Source organism: Panthera pardus, unplaced genomic scaffold (genome assembly GCF_024362965.1).
Source record: "Panthera pardus isolate Hobbes unplaced genomic scaffold, ASM2436296v1 HiC_scaffold_11, whole genome shotgun sequence".
Lineage (NCBI taxonomy): Eukaryota > Metazoa > Chordata > Mammalia > Carnivora > Felidae > Panthera > Panthera pardus.
Genome location: NW_026526666.1, coordinates 92,700,194 through 92,728,188, shown reverse-complemented (window position 1 = coordinate 92,728,188; position 27,995 = coordinate 92,700,194). Strand labels below are relative to the sequence as shown.

Genomic DNA, 27,995 nt, shown 5'->3' with positions numbered 1-27,995 from the left:
ATTTTGTTTTTAAATAACACAACTCTTATATGATTGAATTGGCACGCTTCCTATTCAAATACACTCCATTTCTGCATAGCTTTTTGTCCCCTCTAATGCAGAAGTAGCCTCCAAGTCCCACACCACAAAAAAGGACTGACATTCGTGCCGTTCACCATTCACTTTATTCAGACACCCAAGCATACCGCTCTGCCCGCAAGGCTACAGATGGTCTCCTCTGCACATGTCATTTCCACAGTAAAGAAAAACTCCATCGTTCCCAGATCCGTGAACAAAGGAAACTCTTAGGACTTCTTCCATTCGTAGCAGAGACAACAGCCCAACCAATCAGCAATGCTTCATCCACAAAATGCCCATTTCCTTCCCCTACCCCCACTCTCCCCTCTTTTAAAGCTGCAAAGGTTACAACAGTAACATTTAAAATCTACTCACTTTAGGAGAAACACGGTGAGGCACTCATTAATTTATATCTAAAAGTAAAAATAAATAATGAGGTTCTTGAACAGGACAACTTCCTCTAGGTCAGAAGAGGACTACAGCCTGGGGGTGAAACGAGAGGTTAGCAGGTACCACGAAATGGTAGATTGTCTCCTCCTTGAAAATCTCTTGCAGGTTGACACAATTCAGTAGGATTAAAAAAGGCCTCAGCTTGCACACAACTTAGGTGAAAAGCACGGACCCAACAAACTAGGACACTATTTCGCACTCGACTTTGATGAACTGAATCAAGGACAGGGTGGCCCACCCTGATGAATGACAGCCTCCAAACAAGGGGCTCAGTTAAAGTGAGTTTTGACACCATATATAGATTCCTCAACTCTTTGGAGAAAGTCCATGAGAAGCTGGATCAGTCTTTAAGCCTCAACTAAGCCTGGATCTTCTTTCTCGACGTAAAACAGCAAAAGCACCTGCGAGGTGGAGTTATCAGTAAGAGTGCCCTCTGGACTTTGAAGCATGAGGCCGGGAAGCAGAAAGATCTCTGGACAGGTCTGGGAAACACAAGAGGCAAACCACAATCAAGTTAGGCAGGCCTCACAAAAGAGAAAAATCTGTTGGGGGTCTTCGAAACAACAACATTCACGAGTGGGCAAAAAAAGGAAACAGGGCGATAGCCTTCAGACATTGAGGGCAAGTCCGTCGAGATGCTTTGAGATTCTCGGCTGAGACAACGTGTGAGTTCAGCCTCCGTGCGCCACCAACACCGCAGCAGACGTGTCCCGGAAGGAGTCTCCACAAGAGTCCCTCTTCTTCCCCACGACTCCGCTGACACGAACACCCAACACACATCCTCCCCTGGCCTGTCACACTCCAGCTTCCTGTCTGACCCTCTCAGCCCTCGGCTCTCTGTTCTCTGGCAGTGGGTCTTGGGTCTTTACCGCCAGGCCCGATTCAGGAGTTTCACTTGTGCCAGTCTCTTAGTGATCATGGTGGCAAACACCAGGCCAAAGAGGACACTGCTGATTAGCACGTAGTCATAGTCGTCCTTCAGGACGTCAAACTGCTTGGATGGGTAGACTCGAGTTTGGTAAATGTCCAAGCCGTAGGCCACAACCTAGAAGGCAAAAGGAGCGAGAAATACGTAAGGAAGGTGGCCAGCGGTCCACCATGACCTCAAACTCTGGTAAGAAAAGATATGGAATCCTCAGCTGTCTTCTGGGGCGAACCGAAAAGCAGCGATCACACACAGCGGCTGTGGGCTCTACTCACCAAACAAGTGGACTCCAGGCCTGAGGGAGCCGTGTAAATCCCTCGCATTCGAGAAACCGTCTGGTTGTAGTTAATGAATCGCTCTGCGTGTATCTGCACGTCTGGAGAGTACGGGATTAGGTTCTCCTCTCTGCAAAACATCAGCCAGGACTGGCATTCAAAACTCCTGCAAGGGGATCTCTTGGCTGCCCTTTTTGAGTCCCAGGAGGTTTCCAGGCCACATATCTAGCCTCAGATCTTCCTTCAACATCTACTTGCATCACGTAGTTAAAAATTTAGCAGCTGAATGTCAGCAAGGGCTACAAGAAAGAAACCTGTGTGGAGAGTAAGATCTGGATTCCTACCTCGTTCTAAATCTAAGAAAACAACAGAATGCAACTTCACCCTAGAGGAGGAAAGTCAGGGCCACTCTAAAACTCACCCACAGAGCCACACTAGGCCAATTCCTGCTCTTTGCTCCACAGTGACTCGGTCTGTGCTCCTTGGAAAACCCTAGGATCCTCCCACGTGTCTCCCCAGCTTCAGCCGCCCCTCTCTCCAAACCAACACCCCCTTTCCCCCTGTTCCCCTTTTCCTGCTCCCTCTTTCCCACACCCCTAAGTGAAGAGGATTCGGGACAGAGGTGGAGAAATATGCAGAGATGATGGCTGTCAACACAAAAAATGACTACTAACAATGCCAAGCTTTTGACTTCCCCACATAACCCAGCCCCCATGGCCTCCCTGAGCTCACTTCCTAGTGTCCCCCCATCCCTGCTAGCTGCTGCGGCCACTGTGGCCTCTTCCCTGCCTCTGGCTCACCAGCCATGATCTCAGGGCACAGGCACTGGCTGCCCCCTGCCTGGAAGTCTTCCCTTACATCCACAGGCTGGCTTCTGACCTCCTCCGAGGCTTCACTCCACAGTCACCTTTCCAGAGCGGCTTTCCCAGGCCACCCTCTCAAATTTCACCCCCAGGTACCCCTCCCCAACCCTTCATAGCCCCAGTCCCTTTTTGATTTTCTCTCCGTAGCATTTACAAGTACCTAACACAACATCATTTCTCTTGCTTATCTCATTTAACCTCCTCCACCAGAATGTTAAGCTCCATGAGGGCAGAGAGTTTTGTTGGATTTGTTCACGGCTATGACCCCAGCCCCAAGCACAGCAGAACGGCAGACAGCAGGCCAAGGACCAGGTTTGTTCGATAGGTCACATTCTCAGGGTCAGAGCCTTCAGCACCACCTGCAAGGTCTCACCTGCTTTGTTCTGTTGGGATCTCAGGACGGCGGGGATCCAGCAAGGCCTTAGGAAGGGAAAGAATTGCTCCGGAAGGTAGCCCAACTACACAGAAACAAGTCAACAGAAGTAAATGTTCACACAGTGATCCAATCCCAAATCGGGGCTAGTCACAAAAATGTCATTATCACAGAAATTTAAGATAGTTTCAAACCAAAAATTGGGTCACTGAAGTGCCCTTAAGTGGCCAAAAACAGTAATTCAAGAATACACATGGGTCTGAATGAAGGTTCCCACTTTTGAAGATACTGGTTTCTTCACACATCATCCTGAGACCTCAGGAAATCAAGTTCTAGAATCAAGAAATGGGTATGATGAGAGAGAAGAGCGCAGAAGGCCACTTGATCTCTTCAGCCCTCTCCTTTCCCTCCAGTGACAGCCGCCCCAACAAAGCGGGCGTCCCCGCCGCTGGCCGAACACCAGAACACCAGGTGTGTGCGTGTCGCTGCAGGCCACAGGAGAGCCTGCTGGTTACAGGATGGAGGGACCAAATCTGGGAAACCCACAGATTTGAGAATAAACTAGTGATCCAAGTGCCTGTCGGAGCTGAGAGTCCCTGACATCTCTAGTAAAATCCAGCAGACCAAGCAGCCTGCTAAGCTGTCACTAAGTCCCGCACCCAGACACAGAAGGAGACCCTAACCCCTGCGGGTTTCCGCAGTATCAGCACAGACATGATATCAGGGCTCAGTTTGCTGGGTGAGGTGAAAATGCCTGACAGAGAAGTGACGTGGCTCATCAGAAATGAGTCGTGCCGTCTCTTACAGGTGACAAAGCCAGACTAAGGAACTTTCTCGGCTGAAACAAAGCCCTCCTCAGTAACCTCCCCTACGGTGGTCAAACAGGGTGTGCCAGTGTCGCGTCTCCAACCGTGTCCTTCAGTGTGACGCCCTACGGAAACCCCACCACCCCGGATACCCTCCCCTGGTCACTCACTGAGCAGGTGCCGGCTGGTGATGCCCCGCTCGGTGATGGTGGCTTCCATGGCACTGATGGAGGAGGGGAAGATGTAGGACTGCTGGAGGACCTGGGGCAGCTGGGGACGGTCCAGGGAGCTGAAGGCGGTGGCGTTGTACTGCTCGGTGCCCTCGTAGAGCTCCAGCGCGGTAAACTCGTTACGCCGGGCCTTGGTGTTCCAGTACTGGTACTGCAGAGAGAAGAGAGGGCAGCTTGGGACGCGGCTGCTGGCTCGGCGGGAAAGGGGAACTTCCACAGGAAGCCAGCTTTCCGACGAGCTACACGTCCAGGGAGGAAAGAAACCACCCAGCACCCCACTTTTCTTCCTTGCTGCCAAGTTTACTAACTTTCAGGGTAGTTTTATCTAGTTTTATCCAAAGTGCACCATAAGACAAAAGGGGTTTTCAAGATACTCAGAAAGCAGAACAGCAAGTTAGCGTTTGAGCGCTTATTACGTGGCAGGCGTCGTCCCAACCTAGGCCACAGGACACTCTGCTCTCTCTACTTCACAAATGATGCAACACACTGGCTCAAATAACTAGTTCAAGGTTATACAGTCAGGAAAAGGCAGGGCTGGCATCAGCCCCAGGTGGTCTAATTTCTGAGCCTGTCTCAACTGCCATCCAGGGGTTTGGATCCTACAAAAACACAAAGCAGCCACTGGTTGCAACAAGAGGCGATGAAAGGATTCGAGACACGGGGAGACCAGCCACGCGCTCTTGACTGTGTCACGTCCCTGGTAGTGACACCTGTAGATCTGCCCCTCCTTACCACCACCCAGTTCTCGGAGTGCACAATGTGGACGGGGCCCTTGGCTTTCCTCTGCACGGAGGAGTGGATGATGCGCCCGGTGACACCATCAACGAGGAAGATGCCGATGAAGGTGCGCTCGTGGTGTATGTCTGTGCTCTCCGTCACCACGGCCAGCAGGTTGGGGTTCAGGCTCTGGGGAGAAGGAGAGAAGAGGTCCTTCAGAACCACGATGGCAAATCATGAGCTCCACTCTGCTGTGAGCCCTGGGCAGTGCGGGAGACCTGGAGCCTGCCAGCCTGGAGGAGAAACCAGACCTCCTGGTCAGAAGAGCTTCCTATTGGAGTTCGTCTTCCCTGCACTGGATCATAGTCCCTGGGTGCCGCGTGCCACACCGGGTGCTTGGCCTACATCGCCTCACTGAATCCCATAAACCTGCGGTGGAGCTGTGGCTCTCCACATTTGGTAGGCGAGGAAAGGCTCAAGGTAGTCAGTTACGCAACCTGCTCACGTCACAGACACACCAAATGGTTAACTCAAGATACAGGTCTGCCCACTCACGGACCTAAGTCATCATTGCAGCGACGCTGTTTCTCTCCACCACTGCCCTCCCTACCACTAAGCCAATGGCCGAGTCTGCTCTGGTCTTCCCTGACCTGCTGGTACAATGTGACACAGGGCGGTCACCCCTTCTGGAAACACCTTCTCCACCTAGTGTCCGTGACACGTGCCCCCCTGCTTCTCCTCCACCCCACGGACCCCTCCTTCTCAGTCTATTCTGCGGAGTCCTCATCTCTTCGGGCTCCTGGACCTCGTCTATGCTCGCTCTCATGGTCACGTCACCCACAGGAGCTGGCAATGGCCAAGGCTGCGTATCTATGTCAGACTCTCCCCGAATTCCAGGCTTTGACAGGCTGCCATCTCAGTATCTCTTCGTAAATGTCCCATCTCACACCTGACACGCCCCAAAGGGAACTCCTGTCCTGCCCCTGCCTAAAGCCTGCTTCCCGTGGGCCTCCCCCTGTGTCAGGGTCTAAGACCAGAGACCTCCAAGCCATCCTGGACTCCCCCTTCTCTCTCTCCAGCACAGACCCAAGCATCCCATCCATCAGCATATCCCACTGGCTCTACCTAAAGACACACCTGGAATCTGGTCCCTCCTCACACCCCACCGACCCTGGTCAAGCCGCCACCACATCCCTGGGGTTACTACAACAGCCTACGCGGTCTGCCTGCTCTCTCCCTCGGCCCTCTGGTCTCAACACAGCAGGCTGAGCGAGCCCTTCATCTTGGTCGTTTACGTCACATTTGTGTTCCCAACTCCCCACTGGCATTCCATCTCACGTGGCCTAAAGGCCAGAGTGGCAGCTGTGGTATGCCCCGCCACCTGCCACCCTCCGACCTCAGCAGCCTGGACTTTCCTCACTTACCCCATTCCAATCACACCATCCTTGCCATTTCTGGAACACTCCAGGCCCACTCTGGCCTTCCCGTCTAGAAGGTTCTTCCCCTGCTATCACACACTGTCCCTTCCTCCTTCCGTCCAAGTTTCACTTAGGTGTCACCATCTCAGTGAGGCCCTCCTAACATTCCTATTTTAAATTGCACCCCCTTCCAATCCCAGCTCTCCATTCCTTCTTCTCAGTTTCACATTTTTCTGTAATCAACCTCTAATTTGCTGTAAACTTATCTATTTATTTTCATTATTGGCCTCTCCGGAATATATAACAGCCTCAATTTTGTCTATTCTGTTCACTAACGTATCCCAGAATCTAAAAAAGTACCTGGCATCCTCATAGCACTCAAAAAAAATGAAAGAAAGAAAGAAAGAGAGAGAGAAAGAAAGAAACAAAGAAAGAAAGAAAGAAAGAAAGAGAAAAGAAAGAAAGAAAGAAAGAAAGAAAGAAAGAAAGAAAGAAAGAAAGAAAGAAAGAAAAAAAGAAAGAAAAAAAAAGAAAGAAAAAAGTACAGCTTTCCCTCTGTGGTATTCCTTCTAAACCCCAACCAAAGTCTAACCGTGAGAAAAACATCAAACAAAAACTGCCTACAAAACACCTGCCCAGTACTCTTCAAATCCACCAAGATCATGAGAAACAAAGAGAGACTGAAAAACGGAACAGAGCGGAGGAGACTAGAGAAACAGGACCACTATGTGGAGCATGGGGTCTGGGGTTGGGGCCTGCGGCAGAGAGGGACCTCAGCGAAAAACCTGGTGAAGCCTGAAGGAAGTCTGGAGTTTAGTTAACAGTGTTGCACCAATGCCGGTTTCTGAGTTCAGACAGATGTACCACAGTCTCCCAGGAGAAACCAGGTAAGGGGTGAATAAGCAAATTCGATGCATGGTCTTTGCAGCTTCCCTGTAAATCTAACATTAGGCCAAAACAAAAGGCTTATTGAAAAAAGACTAAACTAAACAATGTGTGTGATGAATATGAATCTATTCTTTTTTTTTCAATCTACTCTACTTTTTCAACACAGAAAAACACAAGTACTCTAGTAAATTTCACCTCATAAAGGTAAATCACATAGTGAATGTATTTTTCTCTAGTACAAGTCAAACGTACGTTAGAATTTGTTATTTTGGTTGTTCTGAATAAGTCAAACTGACTGCAGCCACGTGGAAGGCATCCATCAATAAAGATTTCAGATCAATGGCTCCAATAGCATTAATTACACAGCAGTACACTAACCACGGTCTGTGTTATCGTCAATCTTCAAGACAATCCTGTGACGTAGGTGCTCTTATCTCCAGTATATTCTTGAAAACAGACCTTCGGGGAGCCTACCCAAATTACCCAGGACAGAAGTTAGCCTGCGGCAGAGCTAAGTCTGTACGTGGACAGCCCAGCAGGCCTGCACTCTGCGGCACGGCCTCACGCCTGGGGAAAGCAGCCTGCTCGTCAAGGCTCCCGGGTCGCACTACCCTGTTCTATCCCATCTCCTCCTCCAACTCAACCCCCCACTCTGCAGAGGGTGTAACCAATGACCACTACTACAAGGACTGCATTCTCTCCCCGAGGTGCTGCAGCCCACTGGCCACCTCTCTGTCTCCCTCCCTTCCCCACTAACTAGTGTCGGACCACAGAGGTGGGGTTTCTAATGGATCAGCTAAGGCTCAACCCCAGAAAGTTCTATCAGCGCTACCACTAGTAACAACAGCTAACCTCTAGTGGGTAGCGGCCACGCGCCAGGCACTATGCTACACGTGAGCATTCGTGTGATCACACAACAACCCTAGGAACAGGGTATGTTATACTCGTTTTACAGACAATAAATTAAGGCTCAAAGGAATGAAATGACTCACTCAAGGTCAAGTATCTGCCAAATCCTAGAGCCAGAATCCAAGCCACTGCCCCTCTACTTGACACCAGACTGCTGAACCGTACCTTATAGAGCACACTGCGGTCCCCCATCACGCGGCCCTGGGAATGAACGTGCTCGCTGCTGCGCTTCCCCTTCACCTTGACGATGCGCTGTACTTCTGGGGGAATAGTCAGCTCCCAGCTTAGCTCAGTGGTAAGATCCTAGGGCCAGGGCAAGAGAACCAGCACTTATAAACTGGAGAGCACTTAAAAAAAAAAAAGAAAAAAAAGAAGGGCGCCTGGGTGGCTCGGTCGGTTAAGCATCCTACTTCGGCTCAGGTCATGATCTCACGGTCCGTGAGTTCGAGCCCCGCGTCGGGCTCTGTGCTGACAGCTCAGAGCCTGGAGCCTGTTTCAGATTCTGTGTCTCCCTCTCTCTCTGCTCCTCCCCTGTTCATGCTCTGTCTCTCTCTGTCTGTCTCAAAAATAAACGTTAAAAAAATTTTTAAAAATAAATAAATAAATAAACTGGAGAGCACACTTAGACCCACAAGAGCTGTAGCCAGATACGTCCCATACTCCTCTATTTGGGGCCTCTGTGCTGGAAGAAATGGAGATCAGAGCTCCTAAGAAAACAGTAATAAGGATCTAGTTTGTGCAGGAGTTTTGGAACTCTCGGTTTGGTTCAGAAAGATACTAAAGCTAGTAAGAAAGGAGAGGAATATTCCATTGTATCTCACTGTTTGAGTAAGAAATATCCAAAGAAAGTTTACCACTTTATTACTGAAGGTGAAGATTCCTAGGGGTGCCTAAGTGGCTCAGTTGGTTAAGCGTCTGACTTTGGCTCAGGCCATCATCGTACTCTTCATAGTTGGAGCCCCACTTTGGGCTCTGTGCTGACAGATCAGAGCCTGGAGCCCACTTCGGATTCCATGTCTTCCTCTCTCTCTGCCCCTCCCCTGCTTGCTCATGCGTGCACGCTCTCTCTCAAAATTAAGTAACATTAAAAAAAAAAAAAAAAGATTCCTGTATCTGAGGCCAGCAGTAAATTACTAAGCTGGCAGGGACCCTGAAACATTACAGGAAATATTTTTTGGGTTTTTTTTGGTTTTTAGTGTGTGTGTGTGTGTGTGTGTGTACACAGTTTTTGTTTTTTTTTTAATTTACATCCAAATTAGTTAGTGTATAGTCCAACAATGATTTCAGGAGTAGATTCCTTAGTGACGCTTACCCCTTTAGCCCATCCCCCCCCCCACAATCCCTCCAGGAACCCTCAGTTTGTTCTCCATATTTGAGTCTCTTCTGTTTTGTCCCCCTCCCTGTTTTTATATTATTTTTGTTTCCCTTCCCTTATGTTCATCTGTTTTGTCTCTTAAAGTCCTCATGTAAGTGAAGTCACGTGATTTTTGTCTCTCTCTAATTTCACTTAGCATAATGCCCTCCAGTTCCATCCACGTAGTTGCAAATGGCAAGATTTCATTCTTTTTGATTGCCAAGTAATACTCCATTGTATACAGATACCACATCTTCTTTATCCATTCATCCGTCAGTGGACATTTGGGCTCTTTCCGTACTTTGGCTATTGTTGATAGTGCGGCTATAAACATGGGGGTGCATGTGTCCCTTCGAAACAGCACACCTGTATCCCGTGGATAAATGCCTAGTAGTGCAATTGCTGGGTCGTAGGGTAGTTCTATTTTTAGTTTTTTGAGGAACCTCCATACTGTTTTCCAGAGGGGCTGCACCAGCTTGCATTCCCACCGACAATGCAAAAGAGATCCTCTTTCTCCGCGTCCTTGCCAACATCTGTTGTTGCCTGAGTTGTTAATGTTAGCCATTCTGACAGGTGTAAAAGCATATCTCATGGTGGTTTTGATTTGTATTTCCCTGATGATGAGTGATGTTGAGCATTTTTTCATGTGTCGATTGGCCATCTGGATGTCTTCTTTGGAGAAGTGTCTATTCATGTCTTTTGCCCATTTCTTCACTGGATTATTTTTGGGTGTTGAGTTTGCTATGTTCTTTATAGATTTTGGATACTAACCCTTTATCTGATATGTCATTTGCAAATATATTCTCCCATTCTGTGGTTGCCTTTTAGCTTTGCTGATTGTTTCCTTCGCTGTGCAGAAGCTTTTTATTTTGATGAGGTCCCAGTAGTTCATTTTTGCTTTTGTTTCCCTTGCCTCCGGAGACGTGCTGAATAAGAAGTTGCTGCGGCCAAGATCAAAGAGGTTTTTGCCTGCTTTCTCCTCAAGGATTTTGATGGCTTCCTGTCTTACATTGAGGTCTTTCATCCATTTTGAGTTTATTTTTGTGTATGGTGTAAGAAAGTGGTCCAAGTTCATTCTTCTGTATGTTGCTGTCCAGTTTTCCCAGCACCACTTGCTGAAGAGACTGTCTTTATTCCATTGGCTCTTTTTTCCTGTTTTGTCAAAGACTAGTTGGCTATACACTTGTGGGTCCATTTCTGGGTTCTCTATTCTGTTCCATTGATCTGAGTGTCTGTTCTTGTGCCAGTACCATACTGTCTTGATGATTACAGCTTTGTAGTATAGCTTGAAGTCCGGGATTGTGATGCCTCCTGCTTTGGTTTTCTTTTTCAAGATTGCTTTGGCTATTCGGGGTCTTTTCTGGTTCCATACAAGGAAATGTTCTTTATAGTCAAAGAAAACCAATACATATAGCTTTATAGTTAAAAACATTTTTTTTAACTATTTACTTGAGAAAGAGAGAATGAACGGGGGAGGGGGAGAGAGAGAGAGGGAGAGAGAGAATTCCAAGCAGGTTCCGTGCTGTCAGCACAGACCCAGACATGGGGCTTGAACCCACAAACCGTGAGATCATGACCTGACCCAAAATCAAGAGTCGGATGCTTAAAAAACTGACTGAACCACCCAAGCAGCTAAATACATTAGTATACATCCATACTGCATATATGTGGAGCCTTGGGGGCGGGGGTGGGCAGGGAGAGAGACTAGAAAGGGACACAAGAAGGGCACCTGGGTGGCTCAGTTAGTTAAGCGTCCAACTTTGACTCAGGTCATGATCTCGCAGTTTGGGAGTTCGAGCCCCGCATCAGACTCTGTGCTGATAGCTCAGAGCCTGGACCCTGCTTCAGATTCTGTGTCTCCCTCTTTCTCTGCCCCTCCCCAGCTCACGCTCTCTCTCTCTCTCTCTCTCTCTCTCAAAAATAAATAAACATTTAAAAAAAAAAGAAAGGGACACAAGAGCCCCCCAGGGTCCCAGTGCCATATGCTGCTTCCCAATCTGAGGGCCATGTACACAACCGCGTTCCTCTTGTGAACGAGCGAGCCGTAACCTCATGGTTCTGCATTTTCTCAATACTGTACATTGACAAACAATGGATTTAACAAAATAATGAGGTAGAAAACATACTAAATAAAAGGAAGAAATTTCACAAATTCCACTAAGTAAGAAAACCTGAATATGAACCCCACACATTCTGTGGTCCATACCACCATGACTCCAGTATTTACAAATGCACAGAAAGGACAAGGGAGGATGCATGGCCAACTACTGACACGCACTCCATCTGCAGAGGTCTGCTCATGTTCTGTGTGCTTCTGGATCAATATTTACAACATGCGTAACTTAAGTTTTTTTTTTTTTTTTGAAATAAAATTTGTATTAAGAGCAAATCAAGCTGCACCGCCACCGGCTCCTGTGAAGCCATTTGAATGCACGAAAACCTCCCCAGGGGGTAAGGTCGCCAGTACGCTCACCTGGAGGTCAACGACCCAAGACTGCAGTTGGCTTATTTCCCACGTAAGCTTAGTGTCCTTTGTCCTCCTTTGGCTACTGTTTCCTCCCATATGTCCTTAGGACTCCACTGATCATGACGCCCATGAGTTTGCTCCCCTCTACCACAAAGAACCATCTCTTTCAAGGTCCCGTTTTTATCAACTTGAAGGGACAATTTTTTTTCACCCACAAGACTAAAAAAGATGTTTTCCAGGGAGACCGTTCCCGTGCTGTTTCTGTAAAGATCGGCTGCTACAAAACGTCAGGAAAGGACGCTTTTTTTTTTCTTTAACATTTTTAGGACAACAGCAGCTAAAACTTAGATGGCATTTATCATGTGCCGGACATTACTTCATGTGATTTACACCTTCATGTGATTTACAACCTTATGGGGGTAGATCCTACAATCATCTTATTTCACAGATGGGAAAACAGAGGGTTGGAGAAGTCATAAGCCCGAGGTTACAAAGTTAACAAGTGATAGAGCTTGGCTTCACTCAGACAGCCGGATCCAAGCCCTTCAGCTCTACACGGTATTGCCTCTCAAAAGACCCTGCAGGACAGGATGGAGGGCCTCTGGTGAGTCCACAAATCCCTTCTGTCCACAGCCCTACTAACGAGGCCAAAGTCAGCCCCTTGTGAACCTCAGAGCTGGACCCCAGAGCCAGTGTCTAGACTGTTTGCTAGTGCGGGGCTCAAGTATGTCAGCATTAGAACAAATCAATCTCATATCTAAAAATAAAACTCAAAGCACACATTCTATCAGGAGTGGGTCAATAACATCATCCTCGTACAGAAAGTACGACTCATTACTCAACCCGGGTTCCCACCTCCCACCCGCTCAAGGATGGACAACATCCCTTCTCTCTGCTATAGAAAAAGAACATGGAATAAAAACTCCCCAGGGGAGGAGCACTTGGGTGGCTCAGTCGGTTAAGCGTCCGACTTTGGCCCAGGTCATGATCTTGTGGTACAGGAGTTCACGTCCCAGAGCCTGCCTGGGATTCTCTCTGCCCCTCCCCCACTTTCTCTCTCGCTCTCAAAATAAACTTAAAAATTAAAAAAAAACCTCCACGAGGGCAGACTTCATGTATCGGGCACCCCTCTTTCCACAGCACCTAGACCCTCGTCTGCCACATAGCAGCTGCTCAGTATGAAAATGACCGCGAATCAGACATCGGGATTATGCTGATACGTCTACAACAGAATGCATATGCTATGATCCACTTCTTGGCGGAACATCCGAGGGACACCCTTACTCCTCCCCAAAAGGTCCTGCCACGAGGCGCCTTCCCTACCTTTCGAAGTCGATATCCACGTAGCCGTCCCTGTTCTGCATCCACCAAATAGAAGAAGATGGAAGGGGCGAGCTCATGGAGCTGTCGCAAGACATTCCGAGTGGCTGGGAACGCCGTGACCTTGAAAACCCCAGACAGCCCAAGGAAGGAATTAAAGGAAAAGGACTCTCCATACAGTTTCTCAAGACTCATTACTGTTCGCCTCCAAAAAGAGCCTTAAGAATAAAATAGCAAATCTTAAAAGAGTTGAAGTCCACTGACCCGACGTGGGGCGTAAGTCTACTTTTGCTGAGAGCCCGAGTTTTCTCAGGTGCAGGAAGAGCCATCGGGTGGCTCAGAGACGCCCCTCAAGCCCACACACGTGCTGGCTGCTTTGACCAGCTCCGACCACACACCTCCCCCCACATCTGACCCTCCTGGATGCCCTCCGGCCACTCGAAAGTCTCGCACCTTGTACTCATCATCGATCAACAGCAGCACCTTGGCGTAGTCTTGATCCATGATGGGGAGAAGCAAAGACTGCAAGATGGGGCGTTTCAGCACCGGGGGGGCCACCTGACTCCACTTCCCGAAAATGGGATTGAAGACATACAGCGAGCTCATTCCCGTCTCCTGAAATGGTCAAGCAAACAGTCAGACTCCACCAACCGGAAAAGAAGGCAAACGCTAAGGGTACATCTGGAGAGCTGGGACCTCAGCTCAGCTGTGACAGCCTCCCCAGTGCCCTCTGGGTGGATTCCCTCTGTGCAAAATCAAGTCCTGCCTCAGCGGGAACGGTCCTTGAGGCTAGCGTGTCAGAAGGGAAACAGGTAAACTGCCTGTGGCTGCAAAGTTAACCAAGCACCGGACATGCTGAGGAACAAACAAAACGGTCAGGCACCGACCGATTCGGCAGTGTCTACCAAACCGCCTTTCTAAGGACATAGAGTGAATCCACAAAAATCCAGCTAATTCTGGGAGGCAGAGAGAAACAGCTTGTGTCCTGCTCTCCCTCGTCTAAAGAGAAACCGGTGGCCTGTGTCCCTGGGAACGAGGAGAGCTGGCTCGTTCCAGGTCTGGTGACGTCACACCTCCTCCAGAGCCAACCGCCCCCCCATCGGTCCAAGATGCTCCCACCACTCAGGCAAACAGCTGCCTAACCCCTGAACGCCCGTCCCTAGCTATCCCAGCATTCCAAAGGCCCCGGAGAAATTCGGCTTGCAAAACACTGAAAAGCCACACCTACTTTGGCTCAAATCCGAGGAGGACAGCCTCACCTTGTCTTTTACCAGAAGGGTGCACTGCGGGGGGTGGGGGAAATGGGCGGTAGTTCTCTGGACCATCAGTTTAAAGGAGGAGTCTGGCTTGACGTTGGGGAGATACTGTTTCCACAGGATGGTGCCAGAGCTGCTCTCGATGCCAAAAAGCTGCAAGATAAACAAATAACTGGCTCGCTACTAGAGAGACAAGCCGAAGAACCGACCCTATCCTGGGAGACTAGAGCTGGCCCTGTCCCCTACCGGAGGCTTTTTGCTTCCCACTCGCGGAGCCTCAGAAGGTTTGGGTACCCGGGGCTTCAAACGCCCTCACCTTGCCTGAGGCCGTCACCATCACCATCATCTTCTGGAGGTTAAATTCGTCTCTGGCTAGGGTGTCAATGTTGACCTCATTCTTAATCTGGCTTCGGGGCTTCCGAGCGTCGTAGAACATCTTCCAGAGGTGGGAGGTCCATGCCTGCAGCAGGATGAGCTGCGACGAGAGGCGTTTCAGGAACATTCCCAGCAAGCCGTCTGGTGTCAAGGAAAAGGTAACACAACTGAGGCTCCCTCCTCATCGGACCAGGTGCTGCCAGCAAGGGGCTTCTCTTGGCGAGGGGTCTCTCCCGCTCCCGTGGGGCACTCAAGTCATCACACGCCAGGCTGCAAGTCTAACGGGCAGTCCTTTGTCTGAAGCTGCCCATCTCACGCTCAGGTACAGCCATGCAGGAACTTCCGAAACCTGCTTTCCTGGCTCACAGTACTCCACCTCCTGGACTCTTGGGAGAGGAGACTAACTAGGAGGTCAGGGGTCAGCCACGCAGGCTGTAGCCATGCTGGCATGTCTCCGCCACGGCCCGCATCCAGAATGGCCAGAGGAAAGCTTCTGGGTGCCGCGACAAAGCCACAAGAGGGGAGAGTATCGGGGTGCAGGACTCAGAGGCAGGTGCACTGTGGACAGGTACTCCCATTACCCACTGCTTCGTTCCCACCCCGTCAGCTATTTAACCTATTCCCGACAGACCAAGTGATGACTGACCCCCAGAGCTATCACTCACTCCACCCCACCCCGTGACTGAGGATGCCACCCTCGAGTCTCCTCTGGAGGGTCAACGTGGCCATCGGAGCCAGCCAGTGTGAATAAAGAGCACGGTCTCTGGTGTCGCCTGAATTAAAATCCCAGCTCTACTACTTATTAGCTGGGTGACCCCTGTACATAACCTCTGACCTCTGGTTCCTCATCTGTAAAACCACCTGTCGTCTGCTGGGCTATTGGGAAGATTAGACCACAGGATATACACACAGGACTTCACACCATGCGGGGTCCACGGCGAGCGTTCACTGAAAAGTAGTGCCTTTGCATATCCTACTTTGCAGCAACCTCAGCTCAAGGAAGAGGAGAGCCAACGGGACAAGTCACAGCCCCAGCGGTCCATGCACACACGGTAGGCACCTCATCGATGCCGGCCAGGACAAACAAAGAACCAACCAAAAGCTAGCCGCGCGAGCAGGGAACGAGCAACAGGGCAGCAGGAAGCAGATTTTACCTTGAATTGCTGGATCCGGGCAGCAGAAATGAATAGTAAAGTCAAATTAATCCTCAGCTCAAGAAAATCCACAATGCCTACCGGGGTGCCCGGCCCAGAGGAGGCCGAGGAAACACCAGCTGCGGAGTGAGGTGAGGGGAGGGAGGGAGAGGCGGGAGGCAGGACTGACCAGACGGGAGTGAACCAAGTCCAGCCTGCGGCTTGGGACTGGCCGGCGTCAGAGGGCACCGCCAGTCACCACGACAACCGCACCCGCCCAGTCACACCTCTCCAGAAAGATGTGGCTGGGGTTTGGGGATGCCTGACACGGTGCCTGGAGAACCGAGGTACCGAGGCAACAGTAGCTATCATTCTACTGAGCCAAGCTTCCTTTCCCTCAGGATCTCGCCACAGAGGGATGCACAAGAGACTCCTTCAGAAAGAAGAACGGTGACCTAAATCCCATGGCCACAAACGCCCCGCAAACTGGTCACAGAGCTAGGTCCACACAGACTGGCAAAACGACTGCGCCCAGGAAGCCGGGGAGGCCACGAGCCAGCGTCTCTTGTGGTCTAACTGCCAAACCCATTCCCGGGGCGGCCCCTCCAGCAGCCCTGCTGTCCCGGCCTCCGAGCCTACCCGCCTTCTTGCCAAATTCGCCTTCCAGCTCAGCCTGCGCGCCAGTCAGGGGCAGATCCACCGTCTCCAGGCACACCACCTCCGCCAGCGACTCCTCCCGGCCCCACAGCACCACCTTCCCTGCTACAGAAACCCCGGTTACAAAAGCCAAGCCCGCCTCCCCCATCGCCTGAACGCACTCTTCTCCGTGGCTCAGGGATTCCAGCAGCTCCTGCGGGAGACAGAGAAGCAGCGGGGGAGGGGGGGATTCAGCAGCTCAAATAAGGGGAGTTCCATACCCCACCCTAGCATGCTAAGGGATTACTCAAAAGCAGGTGACATATGGCTCTAAAAAACATTCAGGCTACACTCCGCTGGAATCTTTGGCAGCAGCCGGTCCACAGACCCCAAAATAGAGTCTGACTAGAAATCTGGGCAGGCCTGAAGAAAAAGAAGAGGGCCGAAGGAGGTCTGCTCACCCAGCTGCTGCAGAAACAGCACCAGGTGGTCCTCCGTCTGCACCAGGGCCCGGTAGCCCACGGAGTCATCCTTCTTCAAGAACACCTGGATGTAGAGCTGTGGGCAGAGTGAGAACCACGCAGTCGGCGAGCATCCGCACGCCTCTGAGCACCAGACCCCCAAGGCCGAGGCATAGGGAGCGGTTAGAGGCCCGGCTCACGGTGTTATTCGCTGTGTAAACGATACGGCTACCACTCAGACCCCCCACGAGGTAACGTGAACTCGTCGGAGCCGGCGCAGGGGTGCTAGGCTGCAGCTCGGACCTCCCCAAGGAGGAACCTGCGTGCTTCCCGGGCGCCGCGTCATTCCTCGTGCTCCAATCCCCCGCAAAGCGAGCAGAAGGCTCAGATCAGACGTTCCATTTTGGAGACGAAGAAGCCACGGCCCCAGACAGGCTGAAGAACACCCTGAACGTGCAGAGTGGCAATGCGGGGCGACAACCGCAAGTGCAGGCTGTGGCACCGGTGACCCCTTACTAGCTCCGTGACTCTGGGTGGCATCCTGAATCTCACCAGGCCCAGTTTCACTGGTAAAATGAGGGTAGTAGAGCCACTTCACAAGGCTGGTGACAGGCGGGGTCCAGTCGATTAGTGCGTTTATGAAAAGCTCAGCACAGCGCCTGGCACGCTCACCGCTTGGCATAAATGACACCCGCCTCTGCTGTGATTCACAGGGACTTGCGACAGGTCGGCTGCTCAGGAAGAACTAGAACCCGCGTCCGGAGAGCCCTAATCCAGGGCCCCAGGCTGCGAGCTGGCCCTGAGGAAGCGAGGCTCACGGTGAGAGGCTCACAGGACAGAGCAAGACCAAGGCCCCAACTCACCCGCTCTGGCCGAGTGCCATTCTGTTCCAGGCTGAAGGTGATGGTGGTGTCCAGCAGCCGCCGACCCGTTTCCACTAAGTAGAGATTGATGGTGTAGGTCTGGTTGAAGCACGCCAGTGAGTCCTGTGGGTACGGACGGCACGGGTTAACTCGAGAGATCCCCCAAAGCAAAGCCCCACAGAGAACGTCCAAGAATTGGGGTGAACCACCCTAGAGGGGGACCAGGCCAAAAGAGGAAATACACGCAAAGGAAAACAAAAGCAAAAAAGAAAGCTTAATCCTGAGACGGAAGTAAGGTACCTGAGTCAACAAACAGAACTACGACTGCCGTACTTGTTGCAGAAGGAAGTCGGTGCGGCGCAGCAGACTTCCCAGAGGTAGGGCCACAGAGCTCTCCAGAGGAGCTTCGGGGACGGGGGACGCAGCAACAAGCGTGCCACCCAGGGTCCCACACTCTGCCCCGATGCAGATGCACAGACTACCACTTGGCAATACCAGCCAGGACCCCAGAAGAGACAGGGAAATTGAGCGCCAGGGCAAAAGTGCTTAAGAACAGATTCTAGGGTCTCTCCTTCCAAATTCCCAACTAAAGAGGATCCAGAGAAACCGGATTTCATTTACAGAACGTGGCGAACCCCATGTGAGGCTGAGGGCTCCGGGAGACCCGCTCCAAGCCTCAGCTGCTCCCAGCTTCCCTGGAGGGCCGCCCCTGTCTCTAGGTCTGGCACGATGCCAGATGCCCAATGCTAGTACTCAATGCCACACTGTACCTGAGGACTAGACTTCTCCGAAAAACTCCCCAGTGACCCATCTTCAGAACTGCTAGGTTTCTGCGGGGGAGAAGAGAAGGACAGGAGGAGAAAATTTAGCCAAAGGGTCATTCCCCAGGCACCAAAACGAAGCTCTCACTTCTGTGTCGTCTCAGCCCCTGGAGAAGACAAACCTCACTCCTGACTCTTGCCCAGAGAGCCTGTGCAGCCCTTAGCAGCCCCAGGGGAAAAGTGAGGTTGTAATATTAGGGTTCATTCCCGGGGACAAGGGGGTGTGCAGAAAGTTCTGTAGAACCAGCGAGAACTTATTTCTCAACGGCTTCCTGCCCCCCGCATTCCAACCGCCCCGACTTTTGGCTCTCAGGGCTCCTGGTAGATAGGAGGAGATGCTACTCTCAATACTCACCACTTCACTCCGACAGGTCATGACCGCAGCCACCGTCTTCTCCCCAGTGGTGGCAAAGCTCACTAGGGCAGCCTGGGAATAAAGCAAAGTGCCACTTCCTAAATGGGGCCCGTACCAGCCAGTGGCCTTACAGAGGAGCACCTCTACAGGGAGGTCCCCTAGGCCTTGAGGCTAAAAGTGCTCCTGACTTTGGAGCACAGCAGCCAGGGCACATGAGAACAGACGAAGGCCCCAGGTGCGTCCATAGCTGCACATAAGCCTTTCCCCGTACCTCCAACACAGGCACAGGCCAGTCATAAATCTCATGCTGTTATTAGTATCTACACGGAAGCTCGAATTAACATCCCCACCCTGCTGCAGACTCAGAGGAAGGCCCTAGTTTTACTCTCAACATTCTTTGTGACTCTCAGAAAAAAAGTGTTCCATTTCTGCTCTAAGGCTAACCCCTCTCAAAGCACACACAGAGATGTCTGGACCCGGAGGAAACATCTACAGATTCAGAGGCAGGGTTTTCTAGCTTCGTGACTTGGCTAGATTCGCCTGAATCCTATGCTGCCTGCGGTTACCTGTGGGAAGTTCTTGAGCAGACTCAGGACCCCGTGACGATAGTGCAGCAGAGCATAGTGACTCGGAGACAACTGCAGGAAGAACTGGGCCCGAGAAGGATCCACCGGGTTGGGCTGCGTGGGCAGGACCCGGGGCTGGAACCCACTTGCAAATTCCAAGTCAAGAGACTGAAGGGCAAGAAGAAAGAGGATTAGGGCTAAACGCAGGCAAGTCACTGATCCACTGATCCATCCCAGGCCTGCTTCCCCTGCCCCACTTTGCCAGTGAAAGTAACTAGGCCATGGCATGTGGCTCCGGAAGCTCCCATTCAGGTTCCCCAAAGAGAGGAGTGGCCCATTTCCCCTCACACCAGGTCAGCCAGAAGCCTGACCTTTTCCCAGCAACTGCCAAGGCTCAGGAAGGAAGCAGCATCACCAGGAGAAAGACTTTTCTAAGCGGCAAAGCCAAGGCCTTGGGCCAGAGGGCCGCAGCACTACCTCTCACCTGCAGTGGGATCTGTCTCAACTCCCACTCCGTCTCCAGGGCCAAGGTCTGGAGGGACCGTGAGCTCGGATCAGGACACACCAGCACAGCCTCATCCACCACACCACAGGCTCCGGTGAGACTCTGAAGCCAGGGGGTTGAAACCCTGACCTACAGGAAAGATAGCCTAGTGAGAGGTTCGTGAGAATTTTTACGTTTCCCTCTCGGCTCATCAGCAATGTCACCACCAATCTCACGGGGGGCTAAGCTCAAAGGTTCTTCACGGCTGGCTCTAAAGGACTTCTTCCCATCCCTCCCAACCTCTCAAGAGCTCCAAAGTTGGAGAAAATCAGGATTTTGTTTCTGGTCACTGGAAAAACATACCCAGTCGTCTTTAAGACCTGATACTTCAGGTAAGCATTTCTCCACTATATTTATCAAATGTGGTTTCCTCGCTATCTCACGGTATCATCTTCTAAGAAACTCACAGGCAATGAAAGCAACCTATGTAATTTTCAGCCGCCCCAGTAGAGCACCGTGTGCAAATGTGAGGGCTTTAAACAAGCACTGGATGAGAGGAAAAGAGTCCCAAGTGACCAGAATCAGGGACCACGAATGGCTTCCGGCCAAGTTCTCTGGTCCTGGATGCAAAGAAGGGCTCCATCTATTCCTCTCCACAATCCACAAGGCTCTTCAAGCCGATGCCTTGACCATACCTGCTGAACAATCTCTCCATCTTCCACGTTAAACTTGACAATGTTCACGTGGCTGAAGGGAACGACTCCGAGGGCCCACACCACCCCAGAACCGTAGGAATACATCATCTGGTAATGGATGCTGTCACTAAGAGACAGAAGAAAAAAGGCAAGGAGCAACAGCTTCAGCTGTGGGACAGGCCCATCTCAGGGGTCCTCTAAAATCAGTCAGGTCCTGGGGCACCTGGGTGGCTCAGTCGGTTAAGTGCCCGACTTGGACTTGCCCGACCTGGTTTGTGAGTTCGAGCCCCGCAATGGGCTCCGTGCTGACAGCTCAGGGCCTGGAGCCTACTTCAGATTCTGTGTCTCCCTCTCTTTCTGCCCCTTCCCCACTCACACTCTGTATCTCTCTCTCTCAAAAATAAACGTTCTTAAAAAATAAAATAAAATAAAATAAAATAAAATAAAATAAAATAAAATCAGTCAAGTCCTTAGCCAGAAGTCACAAACTAGCAGTCCCCAAGTAGGTTTTGTTTGGCTCACAGTTTTGTTTTGTTTGTTTGTTTGTTTTTTAAATAGTCGTCAATATTTAGAACTGAGACTTTACAGGGGCGCCTGGGTGGCTCAGTCAGTTAAGCATCTGACTTCGGTTCAGGTCACAATCTTGCCATTCCAAGTTCGAGCCCCACATGGGGTTCTGTGCTGACAGCTCAGAGCCTAGAGCCTGCTTCGGACTCTGTGTCTCCCTCTCTCTCTTCCCCTCCCCCGTTTGCACTCTGTCTCTCTCAAACAGGAATAAACCATAAAAAAAAAAAAAAAAAAAAAAGGAACTGAGACTTTACATGTAAAAATCAGATTTCTAGCTCTTCTTAAAAGTAGGAATGGCACCCCCAGGCATTCCTATAGGGCGCCAATCTGCTGGGTAAGGCTGCCCCCTGGAGGCCAGCCAGGCACACTGCAGCTGCCGGCAAGCCCCATTGGGCCTCCTTTGCTCCAGGATGCCATGCACTTGGCCACATAGGAACTTGAGTTTTACACTCTGAAAATGGCCACAGGTCTAAGCCAATCTTTTCCTTTCCTCCCTGCCTCCTAATCTCTCCCAGCTTTCCACATCTAGGACTTCTGGAAACCATCTCAAACCTCACCCAGCTCCTACCCTGGCCTCTTCTTCAGTTGTTCTGATTCATAACATGAATGAAAGGCTGAGTCCAACTGAAGACACACTTGGGTGGCTCAGTTGATTAGGAGACTGACTCCTGATTTCAGTTCAGGTCATGATCTCACAGTTCATGGGTTCAAGCCCCGTGTCGGGCTCTGTACTGACAACATGGAGCCTGCTTGGGATTCTCAGTCTCTCTCTCTGCCCCTCTCCTGATCACGCTCTCTCTCAAAAATAAGTAAACATTAAAAAAGAAAGAAAGAGGGGCGCCTGGGTGGCTCATTCGGTTGAGCGTCCGACTTCGGCTCAGGTCATGATCTCACGGTCTGTGGGTTCGAGCCCCGCGTCGGGCTCTGTGCTGACAGCTCAGAGCCTAGAGCCCACTTGGGATTCTGTGTTTCCCTCTCTCTCTGCCCCTCCCCCGCTCATGCTCTGTCTCTCTCTGTCAAAAATAAACATTTAAAAAAAAATTAAAAAAAAAAAAAGAAAGAAAGAGAGAGAGAGAAAGGCTTAGTCTGACTTGAACCAGAAGTCAAAAAGCCCAGAGTGTTATGACCAGGAGCAAGTGAGCCACTCCCTTTGCCGGACTGCCTCTAGTGCCCAGTTTGAGAATTTTCTCCTCACTGCAAAGGAAACGCCAGAGGTAGCAAGGCCTTGGAGCGCAGGCCTACATCTAGTGAGCCCAACACCATCCATGTGATGCCAATATAAGGTGAGCCTGAGCCAGAACAAACGCTTCAACCCTCAAGGAGACACAGGGGCTTGTGGAGAGCAGGCCGAGGCAGTCATCACCGGCTGGGAAGGTGGCCTTACCTTTCTGGGAGATGCTCCACCCACTTTAGGTGCCCACTGGAGAGATGATGCAGGGCAAGAGTGGTCTTCTTCAGGACCGCGATGTACCTCACTGATGCCTGCAGGCCTACCAGCCCGAGCGCCTGGAAACTGAGCACAGGTACGGGGGTGAGCACGGCCTGGCACCTCCGGGGCCTCGGACTAGAGGAGACGATCTGGAACACTACCACTGCAGCTTGGTAGGTGAGAAAGCAGGCCTTGGAGCCAAACGCATCAGAATCCCAATACTGGCTCTGCCTGTGCTTGGCTGACTTGAGGAGCTGCATTTCCAACCACTCGGCTGTTCTGCTCCCCTGAGACCCCAGGAACCTCCTAAGGGTTGCTCCCCCCGACCCCGGCCCCCAGGACTGCACAGCAAGCAGGTGATCCCTCTACCGTGGCAACCTTCACACAGTACTGCCACTGAAGGCTACGTGCTTGCCTCCCCCAGCTGACAGTGCGTTTCTTGATCTCACATTCACACGTGTGTTCCCGCTGTCTGGAGGGCTTGCCAAGTGTTTGCCAAATACATTACTATCAGAAGAGGCATAGGCTACTGCAAACGACCCTGGAACGGAAACAACCCCAGCAAAGGTGTAACAGTAGCCCAAGTTGCTCTCGCAACGTAAAATTAAAACACTGGGAGGTTTACATGACATTCTTATACCTAGGACATCACAGAGTTCTCAAGTCACGGTAAGATGAGGACCACCATTCGAGGGCAAGGATACACTCTGCACCTAGCACAGAAATCTGCGCCTACGGGGGTTCAATAAACACTGGCAGAGTAACCACATGTTCCATGACCTCAACTCATCAAGACACTGGGTGTTTGATGTTCTTTGGCTCTTCGGTGGTCCGTGAGGAAAAAAGCCAAAAGACCCGGAATTGCTGTCCATGCAGACCTGTGTTCCAGCAAAGCCTCACGCCAAGCCTAGGTGAAATACAGCTTCTTTGCCCTCTACCTGCCACTGTCCAAGGTAATCTCCCAATTCAGGCCCCCAATGTTAGTCTCCCAGGAACGCATGATCCGGCCTCCATTGGACACAGTGATTGCATCTGGAAGAGAAAAGACCACGGTGAAGTCATCTCCCCAACTGGCCCTCTGTAGCCTCCTCCGACAGTCTGTGCGCAATGGCCGCACCTCTGACGTATGGACGCAAATGGAAGTTACTTGCGATACCTGTCCTTTCCTTTTGAAAACACCCCTTCTCCTTTCTTAGCCAACCCTGCACAAAGGAAGGAACCAAGGAATGGGGAGATGGGGCCAACACCACGAGAGAGACAAAGCAGGACTCTGCTTACCCTGTCCACAGAGCAGCATGGCGTCCACAGCCCCTTCTGCTGTGCCCTTGTCAACATGGCGCCACACTGAGAAACATGAGAGTCAGAAATTACTATAAACTATAAAAGAGAGGCATCCAAGGAGACAGGTAGGGGAGAACTGAAGAGCTCTTTGTTTGCGTAGCAGTATCCAATTTTTTTTCAAAGGAGAGAAGGATTACAGCTACCTGGCAATGGTCTCCTCCCACTCACTAGGTAAGGAGGGGAGGAAGGGCTGAGAGGAGCAACTCTTATCCCAGTCTGAAGTCTCTTCACTTCCCATACCCCCTGCCACCCTAAACGTACGATTGACAAAACAAAATCTCTGTGATCCACAAGAAAAGTAGTGATCGTAAATTACATGTCCACAATCTTAGTGCCTAAAAACATCCATGAAAGCGGCATAAGGAATTGGAGTGGCATCCAAACCTTTACTGCAGAATAAAAGAACGGGTTTTTTGAAGCAGTATCTTAAGAACTCGCAGGAGTTCTCTTACTCGCAGTAAGAGATGCATCTTTTGGCCAACCTGTCCCTAACTTGAGTTGCAGCCAGGAAGACTACCTAAGCCATAGGCCATTCTGGATTCACTATGGTCAACCATCCCATCCCAAGCTGATGGCCTACACAGGTCACTCACAGATCTCCCCTGTCCGAGAATTTAATGCTGCAATCACATTCTTTTCTGTGGCCACAACCAACTTCTTGGATCCAGGGGAAAATTCCAAGGAGGCAAACTTGAGCTTCCCAACATACTGCTGTCTCCTGAGGAAGAGAGTACAGGGCAGTGACAGGGGTCAAAATCATCACTGCACAAAATATTTCGGGAAAAGACAACTGTGCCAATACGTGAGGTTGTCACCATCTTAGGTCCTTATCTCAGGACACAGGAGAAATGTCTGTTAACGAGATCCGACCAAAAGCAAGATTTCTATGCAGTGTAGTCAGAAGCAAACAGAACAAGGAGAAAGAATACACTCTGGTAGATAAGAAGTGCAAGTCTTCCTTTTAAGTTCACATGTTTGTCTCAAGTGACACATCTGACCAAAGCCCCCCTGGAATAAACATTAGTCCTCTCGGTCTTCGTTAATAGAGGGACTAGACGCTCCTATTACACATGAGGAAACAGACACAAAGCCTGTTGTTCACAAGCATACAATCCAACTTGCCCTTCTATTTTCACTGAGCTCTGGAGAAAAAAAAAAAAAATCATGCAGATTTTCCAACCAAACTCCATAGATGGGGTCAGGCTTCTGTTCTCTACAGCCTTTTTGAGCCCACTCCATGCTTGCGATCCATTTGACTCATTACTCAGACTTCCCTTGGAATAGATCCCGTAACTTTGAACACCGTTCTCTAGCATAAAGGGAATATAGTTAACTCTGCATGGCTCACTACCAAGTACACAGGAGGTGCCCACACATGGCTGTTAGGCAAGAAATACTCTCATCTCTGGCAAACTAAACACACATGGCATTTGCACTAAATTTCTCTTGTGTGGTTTGGTCCGGTTGTTTTTTGTTGTCGTCGTTTCGTCTTCTTTTTTAAAGAAACTGAGCAGATATACAGACCTATGTGCCATTTGACAGTTTCTACTTGTATTTTCACATACTTAGTTCTTGCTATATCTATTAAATGCTTTATGAAGTACATAGGATAAACGTTACTAGTTTGGTTTTACAAGCAATAAGTGACTACTCTCATTTTACACATAACTGAACTAATGTCTATTGAGGTCAGCTAGTTACTGTCAGAACTAGAAACACAAAACTAAGAACTTCTGACTCTAATACCCAAGCTCTCTTTTAAAATATTGCTATCTTTTGGGGTGCCAGGTGGCTCAGTCAGTTAAGCATCTGATTCTTGGTTTCGGCACAGATCATGATCTCACGGTTCGTGGGTTTGAGTCCACACCGGGCTCTGAACTGACAGCACGGATAAGCTTGCGATCCTCTCTCTCTCTCCCCCTATCTCTCTGCTCCTTCCCCGATTGCTCACGCACACTCTAGCTCTTGTTCTCTCTCACACTCTCTCGAAACAAATGAATAAACTTAAAAAAATACATTGCTATCTTTTATTTGAACTGCAAAAGTAATGCCTGCTCGTTGTAGAAGATATTAAAACTATGTAAAAGTATTTTTTAATCTTAAAATGCTTGGGGCGCCTGGGTGGCTCAGTCGGTTAAGCGTCCGACTTCAGCTCAGGTCACGATCTCGCGGTCCATGAGTTCGAGCCCCGCGTCGGGCTCTGGGCTGATGGCTCAGAGCCTGGAGCCTGCTTCCAGTTCTGTGTCTCCCTCTCTCTCTGCCCCTCCCCCGTTCATGCTCTGTCTCTCTCTGTCTCAAAAATAAATAAACTTAATGGAAAAAAAAATTTTAAATGCTTAAAATACCACCACTATAAACTTTTTGGTGTTTTAGGGTATTTCTTTCTGTTTATTCTTCTATTTGTAAATTGCATATACCTAGTATTTGGTAAGTTGGAATATCGCAGGCACATATATATGAACACGCCGTACGCATGTAATATTCACATATTACATTGTAAGGATTTCCACATATCATTAAAAATGTGACTCGAGGGGCACCTGGGTGGCTCAGTCGGCTAAGCCTCTGACTTCAGCTCATGATCTCACAGTTCACAAGTTTCAGCCCCGCATCAGGCTCTGGGCCGACAGCTCAGAGCCTGGAGCCTGCTTCGGATTCTGTGTTTCCCTCTCTCTCCACCCCTCCCCTACTCGTACTCTGCCTCTCTCCTGCTCTCAAAAATAAATAAAAAAGCATTAAAAAAAAAAAAAAACTTTTTAGTGTGACTCGAGTTGCCTTTGTCACACTGTCTTATGTCACATACAGATACATCTGCCCCACCAGACTGAGCTCCTTCCTAACTCTGTATCCACAGCACCTAGAACACCTGTTGGCCCATTGCAAGCACTCAACAAATACATGAATCAATGTGTCTGATACAGAAAAGACTGCACAGAAGAGGAGGTATCCAAGCTGGGTCTGAAGAATAAACTGTTCCCTGAACAGTAATAATAACGGGTAACATTCACTAATTGCATTCAATGAGCCAGGCATTGTACTAATTTAAAGGAACGATCTCACTCATCCTTACAACTACTGCAGGTAACAATGAACTACTAGTAAACCCATTTTACAGATAAACCTTGGCACAGCGCGGTTAAGTCGCTTTCCCAAAATCGCACAACCCTTAAATGGCAAAATTTAGTTTCAAATAAAAGCAAACCAATTCCAGGACCTTAAGGAAGGGGGCGAGAGTGAGTAAGCGAGTGAATGAATGAGTTAATGGCACCTCCCGGCTGATGTGAGGCTTGCCGGGTCTTACTCTGAGCCCAGGGTCGAAGTTGCCTGGAAGGGAGCAGAAAGGGCACTCGGTTTAGGACCTGTCTTGACCCAAGCCTCTGTTCACATACCCAAGAGACGCCAATTCGCGGAAGAACGAGAGCTCACTAAGGGGCTGTCGACCCCCGACACCCAGTAGATCAGAAACCTGAGTCCCAAAAACAGGGCCTGACGGGGGAGGATGGAGCAGTGACCTCTGACCACAAAGCCAAGCATGCCTGAAAGTCAGGGCCGGCTTCACGGGCTCGCGACCTGTCACCCAGGGACTGGCTTAGAAGTGCCCCTCACGCTTGGTTTAATGCTCTGCTCTGGCCATCTCAAAACTCTTCATTTTTCAACGCGGGGTCCCACATTTTCATTTTGCACTGAGCCCGGCAAGTTATGCAGCCGATCCTGCTGCCTGTAACGGCCCTCCCTTTAGCAACCACATAGGTACTGAGAAAATAGCCACAGATTTCCCGAACAGGCCCCACACGCACGCACCAATCAAACTTGCCCACTTGGTCTTCGTAGACCGCGTCCGAAAGGACAAGCAGGGCGGCCCAGAGCCAGGGCCAAAGAGTCGCCCCTACCGCCGCCGCCATGATAGGAGCCCGGGCCGGCCCGCCGCCGGCCCGGCATGCACCGGGCCGCAGGCTCCGCC

General features: G+C 50.3%; 1 protein-coding gene across 2 annotated transcripts; it reads right to left on the bottom strand.

Moving 5' to 3' along the window:
* Positions 1–145: 145 nt before the first annotated feature.
* Positions 146–27,968, bottom strand: EMC1 (ER membrane protein complex subunit 1). Of its 2 annotated transcripts, none has more exons than XM_019461568.2 (23): positions 27,836–27,968; positions 24,628–24,752; positions 23,972–24,037; positions 23,632–23,725; positions 22,649–22,777; positions 20,698–20,824; positions 20,003–20,152; positions 19,519–19,686; positions 18,953–19,024; positions 18,547–18,606; positions 17,777–17,899; positions 16,914–17,010; positions 16,456–16,578; positions 14,625–14,824; positions 14,312–14,461; positions 13,506–13,667; positions 13,056–13,175; positions 8,077–8,214; positions 4,712–4,885; positions 3,920–4,130; positions 2,944–3,028; positions 1,708–1,837; positions 146–1,552 (listed from the first exon to the last, which is right to left on the bottom strand). In XM_019461568.2, the coding sequence occupies exons 1-23, from the start codon at positions 27,934–27,936 to the stop codon at positions 1,373–1,375; spliced, it is 2,985 nt and encodes a 994-aa protein (XP_019317113.2). In that variant the 5' UTR covers positions 27,937–27,968; the 3' UTR covers positions 146–1,372. The 2 variants fall into 2 exon arrangements, with proteins under 2 accessions (XP_019317113.2, XP_019317115.2); XM_019461570.2 differs by having other exon boundaries at positions 16,456–16,575.
* Positions 27,969–27,995: the final 27 nt, after the last annotated feature.